The sequence below is a fragment of the Oryzias latipes genome, chromosome 18, assembly GCF_002234675.1.
Source record: "Oryzias latipes chromosome 18, ASM223467v1".
Classification (NCBI taxonomy): domain Eukaryota; kingdom Metazoa; phylum Chordata; class Actinopteri; order Beloniformes; family Adrianichthyidae; genus Oryzias; species Oryzias latipes.
Window position 1 is genome coordinate 10032384 of NC_019876.2, and position 22463 is coordinate 10054846.

General features: G+C 39.1%; 1 protein-coding gene across 42 annotated transcripts in view; it reads left to right on the forward strand.

The window, feature by feature from the left end:
• The window catches only part of LOC101165843 (receptor-type tyrosine-protein phosphatase delta), a 496446-nt gene that overhangs the window by 456850 nt on the left and 17133 nt on the right, over positions 1-22463 (forward strand). For 16 of the 42 annotated variants that reach the window (XM_023966287.1, XM_023966285.1, XM_023966294.1 and 13 more), the window contains 10 exons: positions 1274-1861; positions 2252-2352; positions 2436-2692; positions 3613-3706; positions 11134-11343; positions 13066-13226; positions 15076-15087; positions 16441-16553; positions 19402-19443; positions 20007-20104. In XM_023966287.1, coding sequence (XP_023822055.1) covers positions 1274-1861; positions 2252-2352; positions 2436-2692; positions 3613-3706; positions 11134-11343; positions 13066-13226; positions 15076-15087; positions 16441-16553; positions 19402-19443; positions 20007-20104 — 1676 coding nt within the window. The remainder of the gene's footprint in view (positions 1-1273; positions 1862-2251; positions 2353-2435; positions 2693-3612; positions 3707-11133; positions 11344-13065; positions 13227-15075; positions 15088-16440; positions 16554-19401; positions 19444-20006; positions 20105-22463) is intronic. The other 26 variants (XM_023966316.1, XM_023966320.1, XM_023966314.1 and 23 more) reach the window with 12 other exon arrangements.

Below are 22463 nucleotides of genomic sequence, written 5' to 3' on the forward strand. Positions count from 1 at the left end.
GCTGCTGATGTGCTGATGTGAAATGTTAGGATAAGGCAACAACTAATGAGGATTAGTTAGCATTGGAGTTGGGGATAGGCTGTAAAAAGTCAATGAAAGTCAGTAAAATGTCCTAAAATGGACAGTTGTACCAACTTTAGGTTTTGATATATGAAATATTTCTATTTGGCAAAACGATGAAGAAAAATGTTGCACTTAATTTCAAAGTCTTGCTTGTTTATTGATCAGTCAAGATAAAGAGAGATTAAGACAGAAACATGTTAAATCAATGTTAATTGTGGTCTTATTTTCCCACTTTGGTAGATAGACCAAGGGTCTGCAACCTTTAATACTTAGAGACATTCAGATCACTTCAACTTTGTTTTTCTTAAGCGTAACGTAAGACTTTGAGGCTCCTGTGTTGTAGGAGCCTTAAAGTCTTATTTCACCCTTAAGAAAAATAAGGCACTGATTTGCATTTATGGTAATGTTACTACTATGATAAATATAATTAAAATATTGTTTTTCTTTGCATAAAGTAAACATGATCATAAAAAAAATCCTTTTTAAAAAATGAAATTGTTTAAAACCTTTAACAGAGGTTCACATGACTTCCTTTCAAAATAATAGACACCTTCTGTCATGTAGAATGATATCAACGCAGCAAATGTAGTAGGTAGTGTAATATCAGTTATGATTAAAACTTACATGTACTGCATATACAGTTTATTTTATTGTTGTTGGTGCATTTCAGCCCTAAATGTGTAAATCTAACATATTCAAGTTAAATTACAACTAAATAAGTGACCCATACCACAATTTTGGACCATGTGGCACACCTAGAATCCTTGAATTTTGTTCAGTAATAAAAAGTCAGCCTTTTAATCTGGTGCGCCTTAAAAATAAATTCTAGTTGACTTCAAAATGTTTTTTCTTTGTTACACGGCGCTCATAAACCTGTCACAATTGTTTGCCTTTTTTAAACTACGAAGCAAAACCGTGTGGTTGATTGTTGGAACATTATGGGTATGTACTTCGCATCAACTTTTTGGGAATTCGTTTAATATAATTTGACTAATCTGACTGTTTTGTTTCGCCTGATAAATGGCAAAATAGTCACATAAAATTGAAAACATTTTTTTTTTTTAATCCGAGAGCCTCAAAGGAGGGCTCAAAGAGTCACATATGGCTCCAAAGCCTCAGAAATCAGACCACCGAGAAAGATGGATCATGAAGAAAGACGTGGTTCTCCACATTGCTAAAATGTTGTCTTTTTCTCTGTTGCTGCCATTAGTTCCAGAGAAACCACGACTCATGGTCAGTACAACCAACATGGGCACAGCTCTCCTCCAGTGGCACCCCCCCGCAGTAACTCACGGACCTTTGCAAGGCTACCGCCTTCGCTTTGGCCGCAAGGACGTGGATCCACTGACTGTCATCGAGTTCCAGGAACGAGACAACCACTACACAACAAGCGAGATCCATAAAGGGGCCTCATACACCTTTCGCCTTTCAGCCCGCAACAAAGTTGGCTTTGGTGAAGAAACGGTCAAAGAAATCACCACAAATGAGGACGTCCCTAGTGGCTACCCTCAGAACATCAAAGCAGAGGGGGCTACCACTTCCACCATTCAGGTTAGCTGGCAGCCTGTTTTACTGGCAGAAAGAAATGGCAAAATAGTGAAATACGCGCTCCAATACAAAGACATCAACAGTCCACGCAGTCCCTCAGAACTCTTCATCACCGCACCTGAATCAACGGTTGTCCTGGATGGCTTGAGGCCTGATACCACTTATGATATTAAAATGTGTGCCTTCACCAGCAAAGGCTCTGGTCCTTATAGCCCAAGTGTCCAGTTCAGAACACAGCCTGTGGATCAAGGTAGGCCCAGACCCGAAACTTCCTCTTGAACTCTAATGTTTCCTGCTTCACTCTGTCCAACCAGAGCCTTCTCTGAACTCTTCAAATGGCAGAATGACCAGAAGACTTTGGCATTAGTGTGTCATTAGTCATTTTAATTTATTATCTTAGAACTCGCATGAAGTAAGTATGAATGTGTCCTTGTGTTTTGTCAGTTAAGCAAGGGTCAGTCATAAATGTAAGAGTTGGTGTTGGCAAAAAGGTAAGAATACAGCTTTAAGTTCAGCGTAGCGCTACTTACAGCTTTGGTTTTGAAGGACGCATTTTAAGGTAAGCACTCGTATAGGACTAGTGGGAGGCAGAGGGTAAAGATGTCTTGTGTCTAAATCCCTTGGTCCCCCTTTCTTTTAGCAGTGTTTGCAAAAAACTTTCACGTCAGAGCTGCTATGAAGTCATCGGTGTTACTAACGTGGGAAATTCCAGACACCTACAACCCAGCACAACCGTTCACTGTGAGCACCCCCTATTTAAATATGTAGTTTAGCGTATGAAGAATTGTTCATGTGTCTACATATGATCATTCATTTGCTCGCAGATCCTTTACGACAAAGGGCAAAGTGTTGAGGTTGATGGGAGGTTAACGCAGAAGCTGATCACAGGTCTTCAACCGGAGACACAGTATTCTTTCCTCTTGACCAACCGTGGCAACAGTGCTGGAGGTCTGCAGCATCGAGTGTCTACCATGACGGCCCCGGACGTCCTACGCACAAAGCCATACCTGATTGGAAAGACCAACTCCGATGGTATGGTGACTGTGGAGTTGCCGACAGTGCAGACATCGGAAAGAATCAGGTAACTGGCCAAGAAAAAAAAAAAAGGATTTTTAGATTTTTTTTTTTAATTTGGGCCCCACCATGTGTCCATCCACATGGAAATCTTGCCTTTATTTGTAAGATTATGTACGTCTAACTTAGGTTTGCCGTCTATGTTCCTCAAAAAGACATCAAACCTTGCTGGACAGATTTTAATCGTTTACAACTCCCAGCATGAACAGATTTTTTCTTGATCGATGAACTTTGGATGCAAATATTTTTATAGCAAATTGATTTAAAACTGAGTTTTTCAAAACAGTCGATACAGCTTAGTTATTACACACCGGAGCTGCCCGAGTCACAGACAAACTCCTCGACGCCTTGTAAAGCCTGAGTCTTCTGACATAGCCCACAATTAACAAAGGCCAAAGATTAGATCCGCTTGCAGAACAAAGCCTTAGATTCATGATGTACTTTTTTTTTGATGTAGCTGAATGTACTCGGCTTATTGTCTCCCATGCCAAAGCTTAAGCTAATTACTTTCCCATTTGCTTGCCATGCTGGCTAATGCTAGCTAGAGCAATGCTTAACAACATCTGGCAGAATGCCTTTATCTAGCTATCCACTACAGGAAAGAAAGAAAATCCTTTAATTCTGTATTTTGCATCTATTTACAGTCTTTAAATTAATCCCTGTATGACCTCAGTGAGTTCCAACCTAACAGCCTGTATTCGCTGAGCTTGCTTAATTTACAGAAAAAAACAATGAGAAGATGACCCTAATAGGCAGATTATGGATAATATCTGGTAACGGCAGACTGTTGTGCAGCTTTGGACATCTGAAACACTAAAGAGCAACTTTTTTTTTCTGCGATGGCCAACTTTAAGCTTTAACAAAACTTAACCTGCTATTTGTCTGATTTTTTTAATTTTAGCACAACTTGTTTCCTGTTTTTTCCAGGGGCTATTATGTTGTAGTTGTGCCTCTAAAGAAACAACGCACTGGGAAGTTTCTAAAACCCTGGGACAATCCGGATGAGATGAATTTGGAGGAGGTAAGTTCAGAGAAGGATATGAATGTAGCGGTGGAGCTCACCGAAAGTAAATTTAGTTCTAAAGATCAGAATATCTTTTTTTGTTGAGCAGAAATAGTTTATCGTCCTAACTTTGTTACATAACTATGCCACCTATTTATTTTTATTCAAAACGGAACAAAATAAGTCGAGGCAGGGAAGAGGGCAGGAGAGACAGAAGATGAGTCTTGCTGATTGATGCAAATAGCTCCAGAGAGTGCTGTTCATATGGAAATTAGAACATGAAGTAGCCATCAAGTGTGCTGCAAACTCCTAACCCGTTCCTGCCTCCTCGTCCTCCTCTCTGTGTCTGCCGTAATTACGTGAAGAGCTACATCATGTCTACTCTCATTCCAGGCAAAGCTAGGCTACTGTACATGCAGAAAACACTTGACAACTTTTATATTTAGTCAGTTGAGATCATTTTGGACCCTCACTGCATTGCATGCATAACTAAACGTGTAAGTAAATAAAAGCTTTTATCATGAAGGTGTGCCTGCATTTCACGCTTTTCATTAGATTTCCTCTTGTTGCTTAAAGATCCACTCCAATGAAAATGGTATTTTTGGACTTTGAAACATGTTCTTGTGCCATTTTTCTCATGATGGAGGACATATGCTGTGGGGCAAAAAGTATTTAGTCAGCCACCAGTTGTGCAAGTTCTCCCACTTAAAAAGATGAAAGAGGCCTGTAATTTTCATTATAGATATACTTAAACTATGAGAGACAAAATGAGAAAAGGAATCCAGAAGATCACATTGTCTAAGTTTCAAATAATTTATTTGTAAATTATGGTGGAAGATTATTATTGGTTACCTACAAACATGCAAGATTTCGGGTTCTGACAGACCTGTAACTTCTTTTGTCCTCCAATTGTTACCTGTATTAATGGCACCTGTTTGGACACGTTATCTATATGAAAGACACCTGTCCACAACCTCAAACAGTTACACTCCAAACTCCACCATCGTCATCGCCAGAAACCAAATTGTTGACCTACACAAGGCTGGAAGACTGAATCTGCAGTAAGTAAAAAGTGTAAAGAAAATCGACTGTGGGAGCAATTATTAGGAAATGGAAGACATACAAGACCACTGATAATCTCCATCTGGGGCTTCCCGCAAGATCGACCCCGTTGGGTCTAAATGTTCACAAGAACGGTGAGCAAAAATCCCAGCACCACAGGGAGGGACCTAGTAAATGACCTGCAGAGAGCTGAGACCAAAGTAACAAAGGCTGCCATTAGTAACACAAAATGCCGCCAGGGACTTAAACCCCGCAGTGCCAGACGTGTCCCTCTGCTAAAGCCAGTACATGTGCAGGCCTGTCTAAAGTTTGCTAGAGAGCATTTTGATGATCCAGAAGAGGATTGGGGGAATGTCCTATGGTCAGATGAAACCGAAAGATAAAAAACTCTATTTGTCGTGTTCGAAGGCGTTGCATCCAAAAGAATACCATACCTACTGTAAAGCATGGGGGTGGAAACATCATGCTTTGAGGCTGTTTTTTAGCAAAGGGACCCGGATGACTGATTTGTGTAAAAAAAAGATTTAAGGGCATTAAAGATGAAACGTGGCTGGGTCTTTCAGCATTATAGCGATCACTGCCCTGGTAACGAAGGAGTGCATTTTAAGGTCCTTGAGTGGCCTAGCCAGTCTCCAGATCTCAAACCCATAGAAAATCTTTGGAGGGATTTGAAAGTCCGTGTTGCCCAGTGATGGCCCCGGAACATCACTGCTCTAGAGGAGATCTGCATGGAGGAATGGGGCAAAATACCTTCAACAGTTTGTAAAAAGATCTTGTGAAGACTTACTGACTGCTGTCATTGCCAACAAAGAGTATGCAACAAAGTACTGAGTTTTGATTTGATTTGATTTGAAATGGTTTATTTCAAGCAATTAAGTAGAAATAATACACAACAGCAATATAATCATCAGTTATACATTCATACAGTAACTAATCAAACTTAGGATAATTATACATATTAATAAATATTGCTTGAAAGGGAGTGGAAGGAAGCGAACTTATATAATCCCACCCCGTTATACTGTAACCATTTTATTACATGATTTATCAATATCCGGTTCCCAGTTTTTATCAGACAGAATTAAAATCATAAGATATCGATAAAGCACATGACAAAGATGAATTACTTAGGTATTACGTCAGTAATAACTATTTTAGAAATCAACATGGCAAATGCAGATCAGTCATCTGAAATTTATGCAGATTATGTTACTTATAAAAGCCATTCATATGAATAAAACATAATACTATATCAGTAAAGTAGACACAACACTGTTTCAGGAATTCTCATAGCAAAATTTCATCAAGTATCAAAAGTTAAAAACATGTGCAAAATTATGCTACATTAGGATTTTTGAATCAATTTATCAATATTTGGAGAAAATGAAGTAATATCATTAAAAGTCAATCAATTTAACAATTTTGAATAAGTGATTAATCATTTGTTTTACTTTTTTAAATATTTTTTTTTGTATTTTTGTTATTTTTTTTTGTTTTTATATAATAAAGTAATGCTGTAGGGGAAAAGTAAAAAGGGTCCATAACTGTCGATTGTCCAAGGTTGGTATTTCTTCTTTTACTGATAACAGCTGATCTCCTGGGTTCAAAACAGAGTTATTAGTTCTCTCCGATGTTATGTCTGCAGACATTAGATTCAGGTCCATATCCTTCTTCAGCTGATATTAGCGACGGTGAAAGTTGAGGTCAAGTTGTCTGCAGGTCAGAACTCTGCTGTTATTCAGGTTACGTCAGACATACAGAGAAAGTGAGGAATCCAGGCGTCATATTTCTTGAAATTATTTGGCTCTTTGGTTTATTACTCCATGTTGTTTCAGACGACCGTGATCAAACACTTCTCAAAGTCTTTCATGGTGTTCACAACCAGAACCTTGGACCGGTCCTCTGGACCGAGCGGTTTGACGGAAATCCTGCAGCCTTTAACCCAAGTGTTCTCAATCTGCTTACGCTTCCTGAGAAGCCGTGCATGTTTTGAGATTTCAGTATTCCTTCTGGTCAGATGGTCGTTCAGATAAGCAGCCGAACCTTTCAGTTGTTTCCTTTGGGTCATCAAAGCTAGCTTGTGTTTGTGATTCACAAACCTGATGAGGATCGCTGGTTTATCCGTCTCCTTTCTCCTGGGGAGCAGGTGGCAGGTCTCGATGGTATTGAGATCCAGGGAAATCCCTTTAGATGTGAGAAATGAATGTATTTGCTGCTCCAAAGACTCTGCCCCGATCACCGTATTAGCACTGCTAGCTACGCTAGCGCTAGCATTAGCAGTGCTTGCTCCTGCATTCAGTTTCGCTTGAGGCTTGATGATCGGTAATCCAGTGAGAATGACATTATTCATCCTTACTTGCTGATCCACATCGTCCAGTCTTTTCTCCAGAATCTCGACCTGATTTTCTCGCTGCTCGTTTTGAGCCCGAAATCTTCGGAACTCTTCCATCATTTCCCAAAGTGGCGTTAGCTTAGCCGACACTTGTTCCATAAAACTTTTCAGCGTTTCTTGAATAATGTCAAGAGTCTTTTTGAGGTCTTCGATTCCTGGGGTTTCTTCGGGGGCATGGTCAGCTCTCTTTTTTGGGGAAAATCAAACTTTTAAGTAATTTGAAGATAGTTGTATTTGCAGAGAGGCACGCCACGCGCCCTGCCCATAACCCGGAACCGGAAAGAGAGAGTTTAACTTCATCAACCAAATGCTTATTTTCCACCATAATTTACAAATAATTTCTTTAAAAATCAGACGATATGATTTTCTGTTTTTGTTTTTCTTCTTCTGTAATGAAAATTACAGGCCTCTGTCATCTTGTGGGATAACTTGTACAATTTTTGCCCGACTAAAAACTTTTTGCCCCACTGTAAAAAGAAAGTTACAATTAAAATGGCATTTTTGAGTTTTTTTTGTGACATTTTTGTGAATCGACAGCAGACAAAAAATGTAGTTGTAGCTGTAGCTGTGGTGTGTTCATAATTGTCACAAGCTCGCTGCTCTGTTCCATTCTGATGCATCCACTAGACAACGAAAAACCATGTACGCGTATGTCTTTGTTTTCCTCATCTGAGCTGGCATATGGCTCAGAACTGAACAGGTCCAATATTGCTTACCATTTTTGTTGCACCGTTAATGTTAGGTTGAGAGTTGTGAGGGGCTGTAAGCTGGCGGGAGAGCATGTAAACAGAGGGATGATAGGAAATGGGGGTGGGCTTACTCCGCACTGACAGTCAACTTTCTGTTGAACTCCTGCTGTTAGGAGAAACTATGTTCCTGAAAACAACGAGAGTTTTTTGTTATTTTTAATTTGGGCAAAAATTAGATGATCTAAAAGACCACTGGGAAAAATTTGAAAACATGTCAAATTATGATTGGAGTGGGACTTTAAAAGTATCTGAACAGACATGGTTATTATTATCAATTCTTCCCAAAACGTGTCATAAATAGCAACTAACCAAAAATTCTCCTATGAAGAGTTGCATCTACTTCCTCTTGTGTGTCTCCATGGTAAAAGCATCACAGCACATCCAGTATAAGCCTATGATCTCATGCCCACAGTCCATATCTGACTGTAGCCTTGACCGACCGGCGAAAAGTCAGTCTTCTGTCAGAATTTATTTGTTTGTCAATATTGGCACTCACCTTTTCAGAACTTTTCCCAAGGGCAGCTAGATTTAGCCGTGTTGACAGGAAAGATGATTGAAGACATTATCGGGCAGCACCAACAGCCCCGCAGCCAAAACAAAGCACACACAGGACCGCACACACTCTGATGCGGATGACAGCAGCATACAAGGTGCAGGTGCACACACAACCAGCCAGTCAGAGATATGCATTCAAGCGCCCAAACAACTTGCCCGGCTTGATTAGAATAATTATCATCTGTGCTTTGTACGGCAAATCTGAAGCCTGATGATACAGGCTTGTATGAAGGGCACGGCGTCTCTTTTTGGTCCTATTTACAAGGACTTATGCCAGAAAAGTAGTCAGACTTCGATGGAGCAGTCAAAGAAGAAAGTCTTGATTTTTGAGACATTCATAAGCTAAGTTGTGGGCTTTTTTCTTTTTTTTCTTTTTTGTATAGAGAAAGAAAGCACAGCCTATTTTAGTTCCAAGGTTAGATGTTTCAGAGCATAAACAAAGTTTTAGCTGGGTCTTTGAAAATACAACCTTGGATAGACAACGAATGGTATATTACATAATTTTTCTGAAGTTTTAGATGTTCAAATGTTCAGAAAAACATTTACAAGGATATATTACTAAAATATCCACACCTCATTTTCCAGTGTCTTTTTTAACTCCTTCTTGCAGCAGCGTTTGCAGTATTTCGTGAGCAACTCTTGTACATTTGTGCAACTGGAGAAAAGTCGGAATTTAAGTTTTTATCAACTCAAAATCAATTGAATGATTTCTGTATAACTACTGTACAAAATGATTCAATTGAACTTCTTTACTGTACAGCTACTTCATGTCCTAGTTTGATTCCTGTTTTAACCCCTTAACAGTGGAGACAAAAGCATGCTCTTTGACGTACGATAACTCTTTGTTATTCAGCCAATTCTGTAGCAGAGAAAAGCGGCTTTTCATTCCAGCTTAGTATGGATATACAACACATTGTACCACTGACATAAGGTGTTGCACATTAGTGCAAGGCTGTTTCTCTCTGCCTTGAAATTCGCTGGAATTACATCAATTGCTAGAAGAGTGACGGTAGTCGGAATAATGTCAAAACTGAAGCTAAAGCACCACTGTTAAAGGGTTAAGATGGCCAGATAGGCACACTTTCACTATAAAGTCATTTGAAGGAGATCTCATAAGTAACCAATTATTGTCTTTAGGAATACAAGCTTAACTTATTATGATACCTCTACCACCATGTCTATATGTGTACAAAGTGTTTGCACTGAAATTTTATATTTGATTTCACTAAACATGAAACTGGTTGGATATCTTCTGTTGTCGGGCAAAGTACATTTTCAAATATTGTGTTTTTTACTCCATGTTATGAAAGATGAGGCCTTTACACACTGCAAATTATGCTTTTTTTGTTTTTTGTTTTTTACTTTTCTTTATGATATGGCGTACAGATATGTCAATGTTTACAAGACCAATTTTTTTGGCACACTTGTTAACTTTAGAAGCTGTAAAACCGATATACCAGATAAGTTGTGCATTTTGGTACATGCACCAAATCTGGCATGGATGTACCCTAGGATCCTCTGTTTTAGAAAAGCATGTTTGCTACGAGAAAAATCCAAAATGGCAGCCATTTTGGCTCTAATTTCCCCATCAGGCACCCCTAAAGTGCACTGGATTAGAGGGCCAAACTGTAAGGCGCATTGAGCCAGACAATGGAGTCAGAGATAAGTCAGTCAGTCAGTCAGACTTAATTATCTGCGTTTATAAGTAATTGTGGAACTTGTTTGTTTGCGTTTTCACAAAACCTTTAACTCCCAACCTTTTTTGAAACACGGAAAAATGCAGACAGATGCCACTTCAACAGATGTCACTGTGGCTACACTAACTCCCAACATTATTACTAATACATAAATAAAAAGCTACACGTTAGCCGTGTTAGCGTATTCACAGTAACACCCAACCTTGTTTGCTACTCCTTAACCCTTGTGCTATCTTAGATGACCCCACCCTTACATTGACGTGTTCTCCCTACCATGACAAAGGTGGATAAAGGTGGAAAGATTTCATGTAATCCATGGACACCAGTGAAGATCACAAATCATTGAAGAAAAAAGATTCAGAGCACTGTCTAGTGGGTCTAGATGACCCAACTCCCAACGTTAAAGTGCCTAGGATAGCACAAGGGTTAATAATACAGGTTGATATTTTGACAGGGCGCTGTGTGCCTCTCATAGTCCTTCCACATCATGGGTTTTGTTCTGAAGTTGCATTCAGAAACATAAAGATCAAACATATTTTTGAAATGTTGTACCTTATGATTACAAATGTACATTTGCTTTGCAAAACTTTCATTTGTATTCAGAATATAGAGCCAAAATACGAAATGCACCCTCATTAAAAACGTCAGAATTCTGTTCAGTATCAAATTGTCAGCACAGTCTTGATTTTATCAACAAGCAAAAATAATTGAGATATCTAAGTTTTGAATTAATACATTTTTTTTTATTACTATTTGAAGTTGTTGGATAATCCTCAAATGTTTCTGATGTTGAAAAATCAGCACATTCATTTAATCTTTCAATCTTTTAGAATGTAAGAAGGGATTAAACAAGTCATTGATCTTTTCTTTAATTTTAGACATTTTGAAAAAATAGTTTTTTTTTTTACAAAAAAATGAATGTAATGATTTGTTAAGAAATGTTTATTAAAGTAGTTTTTGTAACTGTTTTTCATTTGCTCCTCATTGTAGCTACTGAAGGAGATAAATCGAACAAGCAGGGGCCTTCGGTTTCAGAGACACGCCGAACCCAAAGCCTACATCGCTGCCTACTTCAAAGACCTGCCCAAAGAGTTCACACTGGGAGATGGCAAGATCTATGGAGACTTTGAAAACAAGCAACTCCAGAATGGCCAGGAATACGTCTTCTTTGTGCTTGCTGTCCTGGAGATGTCAGAAAACGTATGCCTGCTCTTTGTTTTGTTTTTTTCCTTTTTCTCTCTGATTGATCTCAGTTTTATCGATTAATTTTGAGTTCACCTTAAGACTCAAGCTTTGGATGTCCTTTGATGACAATGTCATGGTCTTTGTTCTAAAAACTCCTCAAAGAGGAATAAATCCATGTCAACTAAGAGTCGGATTTTTAGCCTGTAGTTAAATGTCTTCCTCTGAACACTTTATGCGATTTGACAGCAAAACTTGAAGCAGCAGAAGGGCCCAGGAAGCTGACCCTTGCTGCTTTGGGGAGAAGTAAACCCCTTAAGACCGGAGCTGATCGCAAGTACACCTCGATAACAGAGCTCCTATTTAATTGCATCTTAGGTGCAGTCTGCCTTATCTCTGCTGCTGCAGCGAGTGTGTGTGCACGGGTCTGTCTATACCAAAGACCAGGAAGCTGCATGATTAGGCGGCTGCAGGCCAGATGATGGATTTGATGAGCTCCAGGGCCTGTAGTGCTGCCGCACACTCTCTACTACACCAACCCAGAGTTCAGGTGGAGCAAAAACCATAATGACGGACAGAGGCAAATTTCTAATTTGTGCGCAGAGGAATAGATTTTCTTTCTGCAAGAATATTTCTTTTATTTTTACTTGGACTATAAAATGTTTCAATCAATCTTCACATGAGGTAATAAATGTAATGTAAAGTAGTGAATTAGCAATTTAACTCGATATACACAAAGAAATTAATCCTGCTCTTTTATTGTTTAGCTCTTCATACATTTTGCACATGCATGAACAATTACAACTGCATTCAGTATAAATAGTCTATGCAAGGTGCTGATGATATAAAACAAATTATGCTTTTGAAGATGATATATATCTACTAGATATGTTCTTAGTTTAAAACTAAATTGTCTTTTAAACCAAATCGTGGGGAAAGAGAAGCGTTGTAATCCTACTGCAGCCCATGTGATATGCTGAATTAAAAAAGGATATTGATTTTTTTTTATTACTAGGGGTGTAACTATTTATTGACTTAATCGATCTAACCAGATCGATTAGTCTAAGGCAAGGTGTTAATCAAATCGATCTATGCCAATAGACAATCGTTTCCAAATCGATTATGTTGATTAAATCAATATTGGGAAACACCATTTGGATTGAGGTACGGTAGGTTAATTTAACTAGAACGTAAAAACTGCTAAGTGACATCACAGCAGATAACACACATGTGATGGCAGCAAAAAATGATCAAGCTAACATTACAGTCTAATGTGTGGGTCGGCGAATCCGATCGTTCAACCAATATCCACTATGAATCGCATCGTCAACCACAAATTATGATATGAATCGAATCATTGTTAAAATGAATCGTTCCCCCCCTTGTGTACTGAATAACACCAGGCTCAGTATAAGCCAATTGAAAGGTTATTCTTCATTGTTATTTACTTATTAGACAAAACAGTGACCCAGAAATCAAGGTTTGAACTGAATCTTTAGGTTTATTTTTTTATTTTTTAGGAGTTTTCCCTTACAGGGATGCCTGGTCTGTTTAGTTTAGCCATTACCTATTGAATTCTATGACTCCGTGTTCTTTATGATTTCATGTTTATTATGAAGCCCTTTGAGACGACTGTTGTTGTTGGGCTGTGTTGGGCTGTATACATAAAACTGAATTGAATTGAACTGTGGGGAAAGTGAATCATTGTATCCTTAATATTTATATGTATTTTGTTGTTAGATCATGTATGCCACCAGCCCTTACTCTGACTCAGTCATTTCGGCCGACATTGACCCCCAACCAATCATCGACGAGGAAGAGGGTCTGATCTGGGTGGTGGGCCCCGTACTTGCAGTTGTCTTCATTATATGCATCGTCATTGCTATTCTTCTATATAAGAGGTAAGGAGGTGAATTACATGCTGACTTTTTTAACATTTCTATTACTTATAAAACAACCATAAAATGTTGCACTTTCTGTTTCCCTCAATTAGTACATCTTAACCCTTGTGCTATCTTAGATGACCCCACCCTTACAATGACGTGTTCTTCCTACCATGACAAAGGTGGATTATGGTGGAAAGATTTCATGTAATCCATGGACACCAGTGAAGATCACAAATCATTGAAGAAAAAAGGTTCAGTGCACTGTCTAGTGGGTCTAGATGACCCAACTCCCAATGTTAAAGTGCCTAGGATAGCACAAGGGTTACAAAAAGTCTTTCTGAACTCTCAAGCTGTCAGTTGCACACAAGCAAAAAGGAAGCCTCTGAAAAATGAATAAGATACATCTGACCACACATCCCACTGTTGCAAACATGTTGTTGTGCACCTTCACACTGGGAAAAGAAGCTTGTTCTTTTTCCTTTTTTTTTGGGATCCTACTGAAACCGCCCCGTGGAAGTCAGAGCCTGTGTTGTCACTGCTCATCAGTCGAGCGTAGGAGAGAAAAGCTTTGACTATCTGCTGCTTGTCACTGCATGCGTGTGCAGCTTCAAAAAGACCCCGGGGTCTAGGATCGCTTCCTAGCTAACCCCTTCCTTCCCCTTTCACCATTCCACAGGAGAAATTCAGCTCCACATCCATACTTTGACCCAATCACATCTCCCTGTTCTGCCAAGACATGCAGAGCTGACAAGCATGCACTTAGAAGGCTATTTCATGCATTTTATGTTTCGCTAATTTGCCTCCTCTTATCTTTTTACATTAGGCTAAATTTCTGCAGCGTTTGCTCAGTTCAAATACCCAAATTTTGCTCTAGCTCTAAAATATTTATATAGTTACCCTTCAGACGCAATGCAAAAGTGAAAGAACTTTTCTTGCACCGGTTAAGATAAAACAAAGGAGGGTTAAATCGGGCTAAGATTGCAAGTGTTGTGGCTTCCCCATGTTAAGCAAGTCAAATTAAGCGTGTTTTGGATGGACGTTGCTTCCTATTACAGTAAAATCCAAGTGGGTGCCGTTTAATCCGCCGTGCAAGAATTGCATCCTACAACACACTTGTCAACCACTTCTTTTCACCCCCACATGCAGCCCTGTTGTCTCTAGGGCATCTTACACTAAGTTTGGATGGCCACTAAAACACCTGTGAACGTACATCACTCCCATCTTGTGGAAAAAATGTGTGAAAAGAGTTTTAAGGACTAATACTCGTCACCCGTGTTACTTAGATATACTTTCCCCACAAAAATCAATTTTTAGGTGACAGAATGTTCTTTGGTGCTCCGCTCCAGAAGCAATCATAAACTGCTGACTTCTGCTGGAAGCCATGCAGGTGTCCACATGCAGGAACACATCATTCACGCATTTCGAAAACACATTCATCAGAACTTTTGTTTGTGCCTCCTTTGCATATAAAACTACTTACCCAAAAGTGGGATGATTGTGATATGACAAATTAATAAATACAGCATTAAAAATACAGACAGGAAAGACACAGCAATTAGCAGTCCAGAGATGACTTTTATGCTTGAACGAGAAGCAATCAGCCAGAGCATCTTGAAATATGCAAAGATGCTGTGTGCAAATCTCTGCTGCACCTGGGAGTCTGCAACATTTGAAACAAAGAACCCCTCGGGGCTGCATAACTGAGCATAATCCCCGATGTGAAGCATCACTAATCTTACACGCAAAGCAAAAGTAGCATATGACAGTTTTGCTTTTCTTCTAATAATCCCAGTTCCAAAGTTTCCGAAAATCTCACCGCTGCATGTTGTTTTGATATTTCCTTACTTGCTAACCAACGGAGCAGCAAACCAGACAGGTAAGGCCGACAAAATAAAAGTCTGCATGCACTGTTAAAATATTCAAATTAATCCCACATAAGGCTTCATGTTTTTTGTTTGTTTGTTTTGTTTTAAATGAAAACTAGATTTTTACAGAAATAATTTTAAAATAAAAGCACAAATACCCTGACACTTAAAATTTTAAAACAGTTTGGACATGAAGAGACGAAATTACAGACTAAATTGAAATAATTAATGATAATTTAAAAAAAAAAGAAATTACAGACTAAATTTACCTTTTGGAATTGAAGAAAAGTGATGTTCTAAGTTTATTTTTTAAAGGTAGAATTTAAAGCCTAATGCTATAATTGAAAAAAAAGAAACCCTTAGCCTAATTGATCTACATCTGAAAGTTAACTGCTACTGTATTGCATGCCGTATAATATTTAAAGACTTACTCTGATGAAAGTTGGTGTTTTATTATGTTCCTATTGCATTTTTCTGAGATGATTGAGCTCATATACAGTGCTCCCCCACCTATTCGTGCTTCAATATTCGCAGTTTCATATACATGTCACAGAATTTTTTTTCAGCCATGTGACTCCTTCGGTTCATCACAAAATCTCAGCCCAAGACGCTTGTATAAAACTTTTTCGTCCGAAGGAGGTGCTGCGGGGTAGGAGGGGAGCTGAACTGAAGAGCACGCCGGCCTGTCGGCTTCTTTGCCGGCTGCTAAGGAATATTCAACAGCAAGCAACAGCTAGTTTCAGCGGTTCCTAAACTGCTGTAACCGAAGTTTGTGCCCCTGCATAGAGAAATGGCATCAGCTGACTCAGAAGAGGCCGGAAAACATCCTGATACGCCGAGGAAGATAATCGCGGTGAAAAATTATCATCTATATGAATGAATGGTGGATGAAACCGGCCTCTTCTGGGTGAAGATGCCCTCCTGCACTTAACTGATGAAGGAGGAAGCACCTGCTCATGGTTTTAAGGCACATAGAGACAGAGTGACAATCCTAATGTGTTATAAAGGACCCTATAATACAGTCTAAAGCTCCAAATAAAAAAAAAATCAAGTGTTCTTTAATAAGTTTTTTACAAAGCATCAGGAATGATTGATTGATGACAGACATTCATTCATGCAGTGGTGTTTCTCTGTTTTCGGGGATTCTGCATATTCGTGGGTCTCTGGTCCCAAACCCAAGCGAATATGGGGGGAATACTGTACAAAGAAAGAAGATTAAACTGCATTTCTAAGTATTTATTTATTCAAATTCTTGTGAATCAGGAGCAGGTGGAGAAATACTGTTTGAAAAATATCATATTTGCGCTGGATGGACCACAAGTTCCCATACAAGAAACTTCATGTTTTTATCCTTTTATTTCCAGGAAACGAGCAGAAACTGAAGCTCGGAAAGGCAGCCTCCCCAACAGCAAAGAAATGCCTCTTCACCACCCCACTGATCCTGTTGAGCTGCGTCGTCTCAACTTCCAAACACCAGGTGAGTGAAACGTGCCGTTTTCTCTTTGGATTTGGGTCTGACTGAGTATTGTAGCAATTTAGCTGCAGGGAAAATACAAATATTCTCTTCTTTTTCACTTGTTCTGCTGAAACTCCTGCCGACGTAGAGATCTAATATCTCGCTGCTCTAAAAAGTCACGTCACCTCTGCAAGGTGATAGGCAGAAAACAAGACAGCGTTTTGTAGGTAGATGGTGGACAGGTGCTCTGAGGAGGCAGACGGTCAAAAGTGACACCATCTTCCCCGGAGACACCTTGTTTAGTGGGAAATGAAGAAGCAGGACTGCAAGCTTGACACTTTCACAGCTTATGTCGTCCCCGTCTGCACCTAGGTTATCCGGGTCATCGTGACTTTTCCGTGCTTAGCCGGAGTAGCACAGATCTGATGGAATAATGCAGAGGATGCTGCATTGAATAAAATGAAAGAGTACATAAAAAGAGTGTCGATGGGAGCAAGTAAGTGGTTTCACTGGCTCCGACTTCCTGAGTTGAAGTGAGTGTTTAGTGACGTCAATCGTCGCTCGGCTTCTTTATGTAGCCGTTTCTCACCTCCGGGAAAAGATGAGTCTGTTTATCACCTGTAAAATTACTATGCATCTTTGCCCCCCATCCTCAGTGAGAGCGGCGCACTCAACTGTTGTTTGAATTCATTCGGCATCCTCTGCTTTCCGAGCTGCTTTTGCAGGTGAAACACTATAAAAAAAAAAGGAAAAAAATATTTTGGAAGACGTTTTTAGATATTTATGAAAACTCTTATTTGATTTGAACTTTCTTTTTTTTATCCTTGCAGAGGTTAGTTATTCTAGAGTAATCTCAACCATCATTACTTTACTTGCCTTTTGAGCCATCACTTCTCTTGGCTTATGGTTTTCCTTTTCTGAAAACACAGCGCCAAACATTTTTCACAACATTTGATCCATTTTCCGAATTAGACCATCTCTCTCTTTCCCCTGTCACTTTCCTTTCCCCTTTTTACACATTTTTTTTTGGACATTTTCATCTTGAGGATGCTTGATGTTTGAACGATTGCATATCAGAAAGGGTACTTTCATTGTTTCCCTGAGGACAAAATGGATTTTGAGTAGTGGGCTGCAATAGAAACAGTCTTTTCTATCTTTCAGAGAGACTTAAGAGTGGGTGGGAAAGCTGCATAGCTTCCATTAGCTAATGCCCACTTCTGTCAGACGCCAAAATGAACCATCACCAAAGCATGGTAAAGAATGCCTGTCACCAGCTGATGAATTCAAATGGCTCACCAATTCTAAAAGTCCAGGAATTTGTACCCTGATGGTTACTGGAGAGAAAGGTGTTTTGGCAAAGAGCTCTTTCTGACCATCTCTTAAACCTCAACCACCAATAGTCTTTTGCGCAAACAGAAATGACAGAATAAAGCTAAACCAACAGCAGAAAACTGTGTGTGAAGATCATCATGAAAATCCATCCTAGTCTCCACTAGAGTCATCTTCATCGCTGCACCCTTTCCCTGCTTCATCGAATGAAAGTGAAATTCATTGAATCTGCAAAAACTGCTTTACTTAAGAGTAAAAAGACCCTTGCTCAAAGGAAAAAATGTTTTATTTCGTCTTGCGGAAAAAGATAATCTTATAAAGAAAGCTTTTCAATAGCAATACAAATCTTATTTATGAAAACATGTTTTACTCCATTGTTATATATTTTTTTCTTATTAAAAACCATCTCCAATGAAAATCCAGTTTTTGGCGTTTCATAATGTTGCATTTTTTTCATGATGGAAGACATATATTTAAACATAATGAGGCTTAAAATTTCATTTCTGAGTATTACTTTGTTCTAATTGTCCTAGAACAGGAGCAGACAGAAATAGGCAGTTGGAAAAAGCTTCCTGCTCCACTCCATTGCATGTACTTGCCGACAAATAGATCCATGTTCGTCTTTGTTTTCCTCGTCTGAGCTGGAATCTGGCTCAAAACTGTACAGCTCTATAGCTACAACATTGCTTGCACCGGTAATGATAAGTTGGGGGTATGAGGGGCTGTAAGCTAGTGGCAGAGAGTGTAAGCAAAGGCATGACGGGAAATGCAAACCGTTCAGACAACAACTCAAAGGCAAATTTCTAATAAACTATTACTGCGCTGCAGAAACTATGTCCTAGAAAATAACAGTTTTTTTTTTTTATAAATTTTTGTCTAAAGTGCCATAATCATAATGAAAAGACCACTGGGAATGCTTTTAAAATAGATCAAAAGATGATCAGACTGGAACTTTAAAGAAAATCTGCCAATGGGGTATGAAATATAGAGTTATTTCTAAGGGACCTGTGCCTGAAAGCAAACTTTAGGGTAAACGCTGAACAGATCAACAGTCCATCAAATGACAGGGATGAAAATCAAATAGAAAAAATATCCAAATATCACTTTGTTTCCTCCGCTCAGTAAATGCACATAACGTCAAAATATGTTTTCCTCTAAGAAGTGCTGCTCGCTCTAAAGTTCTATTGCTGATAGAAGCGTGTATATGGTGTAAGAAATCCAGTATCCGCTAGTAATGGATTACTTTAGACCTATTTGGAATTAGTCCATGAGTAAAAAATGATGACTTCACAATTTGAAACAAACAAACCTTGTTGTCTTCTTGAAGACAATTTTCCTTTTCTAAATCCTCACCTACTGAAGCCGACACAGATCATTACGCTGCTTCTGGACGCTCGTATAAGGCCGTCCATGATGAAACTCCATAGTAGAGGAAGCTACTTTTTAAAACATTTCTGTTCATTCTGCTTCGAAAGACAGTCATCTTCACAAAACTATTCCTTGTGCATCATATTTAACTCCACCGCCATTTCCTTCGCAGGTTCAGGTGCGTCCAGTCACCCCCGTAACCTCCATTTGTCAAGTTAGTCAGTCTCGATTATGCATTTGACATGACTTGTATTTGTTTTTTTATTATTTTTATTTTCAGCTTTAATTCCCTTCTTTTCCTTTTTATTTGTTTATCTTTCTGTTCCGTGTTGAGTCTTGTACTATCATCTGCATCTAAACCATCTGGTCTTAATGCTGTGCCATCGCAGGAGGCGGAGTTTGAAATGACAGCCTGAAAACATGTCATCACTCAAAGCAGACGTCAGCAGCTGCCTGTTCTTCCTCTGTTTTTGGGATGTCTCCTGTCTGTCACGCTTAACTGTCCACTTCTGCGTGAATAACCTTCTTCTCTCTCAATAGGGAGAGTCCCTGTGGGGGCAAGTGCTCCATGACTTCTCATTGGCTTCTGTGTCAAAATTCTTTTTTCTGAGCATGGTCACTGCTTTGAGTGAACAAACTAGCCTAACAGAATTCCACTCTTCCATTCTACCTTGTTATAACAACACGCTGCTTATCTAATGTTTCACCGGTTGCTTGTGCCTGGGTGGTGGAGTTTCACACGGCAGCCGACTGAGCGCCTGTCTGTCTGATCCACAGGTATGGCCAACCATCCTCCGATCCCCATCAGCGAGTTGGCAGATCATCTGGAGCGTCTGAAAGCCAACGACAACCTCAAGTTTTCACAGGAATACGAAGTAAGCTTCCCTGAAATCCCAAATACTAAAAGACATTTAGATGTTGGAAATATAACTTTGTGTATTCATTAAATCTGTTGTTTTAAATAAATAAACAAAAACACATACAGTAGATACCACTCAGCATAACCTCTTAGCCCTTAAAACAAAGCGCTAAGCTGTAGGCTAAAAACTGAACTGTAGTTACTTTGACCTCAGTGACCTGAAGGAAAGCAGTTTTTTTTTGGTATCAGTTACGTGATACATAACATATGAGACTTGTGATACGTTTTTTCTTTTAGCATTCTGGGTTCAAATCCAGTCGACTGTGTTAGACCAAAAACTCTTGTGGTACTCCATCCTCAAGATTTAACTCAAAACACTAAACTGGAATTCCAGAATTGTTTTAATTTATTGATGTGTGTGATACAATTACACAGATGTCTCTCGATTTAAAAGGAAGTCTTAACCCATCAGAACCCATGGCGACATCAGGATAAGGGAAGAACATCTGTGGTCCACTTGCTCTGTGGTATATCCCACATATTTTATCATTTAAAGGAAAAATGGTTAAATAGTTTGGCCCAAACTCTATTGTTAAGAGTTTAAAAGTGTAAATGTGCCCACTGCTAAGATCTGATTTAATGACCTTTTATCCAAACATCAAAAATTCTTAATTACAAAAGATCGGATTAGCTTCCTTCATGAATTCCCTTTTCTAGAATACAAGGAGTCCCAAACTTTATTATTAAAGCACGACAAACATTGTTTCATGACTCAAGAGGAAAAAAAGGTGTTTTATTTGTTCACTAGGTGATAAAAACTTGTTCTTAACAACCCCTTTTGTATTTTTGTATTGAAGTATTGCTTCATCCTTCATGTGTGTACATTTTGATTGTGCTTTTAGACATCCTGGAAACTGTGTGTAATGCCTTAATCTGACACAGAAAATTCACAAGATTATGCAGATATAAACCCATTTCCTGAGACAATTTGAGATCTGCAAACTGTCATGGTGCACTAAACCTTAAGATCTCCCAGTAAGGATTACTTTGAAGAAAAAATAAAAAAAAACCAAGACAAGTTGTGAGTTTGTTCTGTGGTTATTTTTTACGCAAATAAACTCACACGAGGAAGCTGCTTAAAAACAGGGGAGTTTATAAAGAATAGATCTTTATAAAGTTATACCTCCTCCCTGTTTTGTACACGCAAGGTGTTAAGCAGGATCAGTGTTCATTGCAATAGACCAGTGTTTTTCAACCTTTTCTGAGCCACGGCACACTTTAACCTTAAAAAAAATCCCGCGGCACACCAGGATCCAAAAATTAAAAAAAAAGAAGGAGAAACTCATAGTCTGTATTGATCTACAGCCCCTGCACAATCTCACATGCATTTTTGAGATAATTGTGGCAGAAAAAGCTGGAAGCTGCAGCTGTTTTTTTCTAAAAGATGCAATAAAAGTTAAGTTAGAAGATTTAAAAATAGTTTTAGGTGTGTTCGTTGGTTTCAAGACGTTTAACGACAGATCTCCTTGTGTGCTGTCACTCTCACAACCCAATGCATCATGGGAGATGTAGTGCATAAAACGGCCGGAGATCGGTTTTCGGAGCTTCATTGTTTTGTTCACTTGTTCCACGGTCTGATACCGGATTCTGTGGAAAGCTACAGCGCAAAAGACGAGCTTTAGCTGGTATTTTTGTTAGCACTGAGCGACTTTACGAGCTAAATCGGGACAAGAAAGTGAAGACTTTAACCACTTCTGATTGGTCAGACTGATGACATGTGATTAAGCCTTCAAGAATGATTGGTGGAGACAGTCAAAGGGACGGGACTTTTCCCAAATACAGCCGAAGGTGCAGCTGAATCGCGTCATTCTTATTAAAATGTCTTTAATAAAATAAAATAAACGCAAAGAAAAAGTATTTTACGATCTTTTATATTCCTAACTCCTCAGTGTTTTATCAGGGCCTGTTTGGATGAACAGAGAGCTGAAATCCTGGAGATGGGAAATGTTAAATCAGTTAATGAGGGCAATTTCCCACGGCACACTTGACCATCTCCCACGGCACACTAGTGTGCCACGGCATGTTAACCCTTGTGCTATCTTAGATGACCCCACCCTTACATTGACGTGTTCTACCATGACAAAGGTGGATAAAGGTGGAAAGATTTCATATAATCCATGGACACCAGTGAAGATCACAACTCATTGAAGAAAAAAGGTTCAGCGCACTGTCTAGTGGGGTCTAGATGACCCAACTCCCAATGTTAAAGTGCCTAGGATAGCACAAGGGTTACAAACACAGTTTTCATCGTAGTGGGTCTTAAACTCCACAGGAAATGCGTCACTATTTTGAGGATGCAGTAAAACTCATTGTTG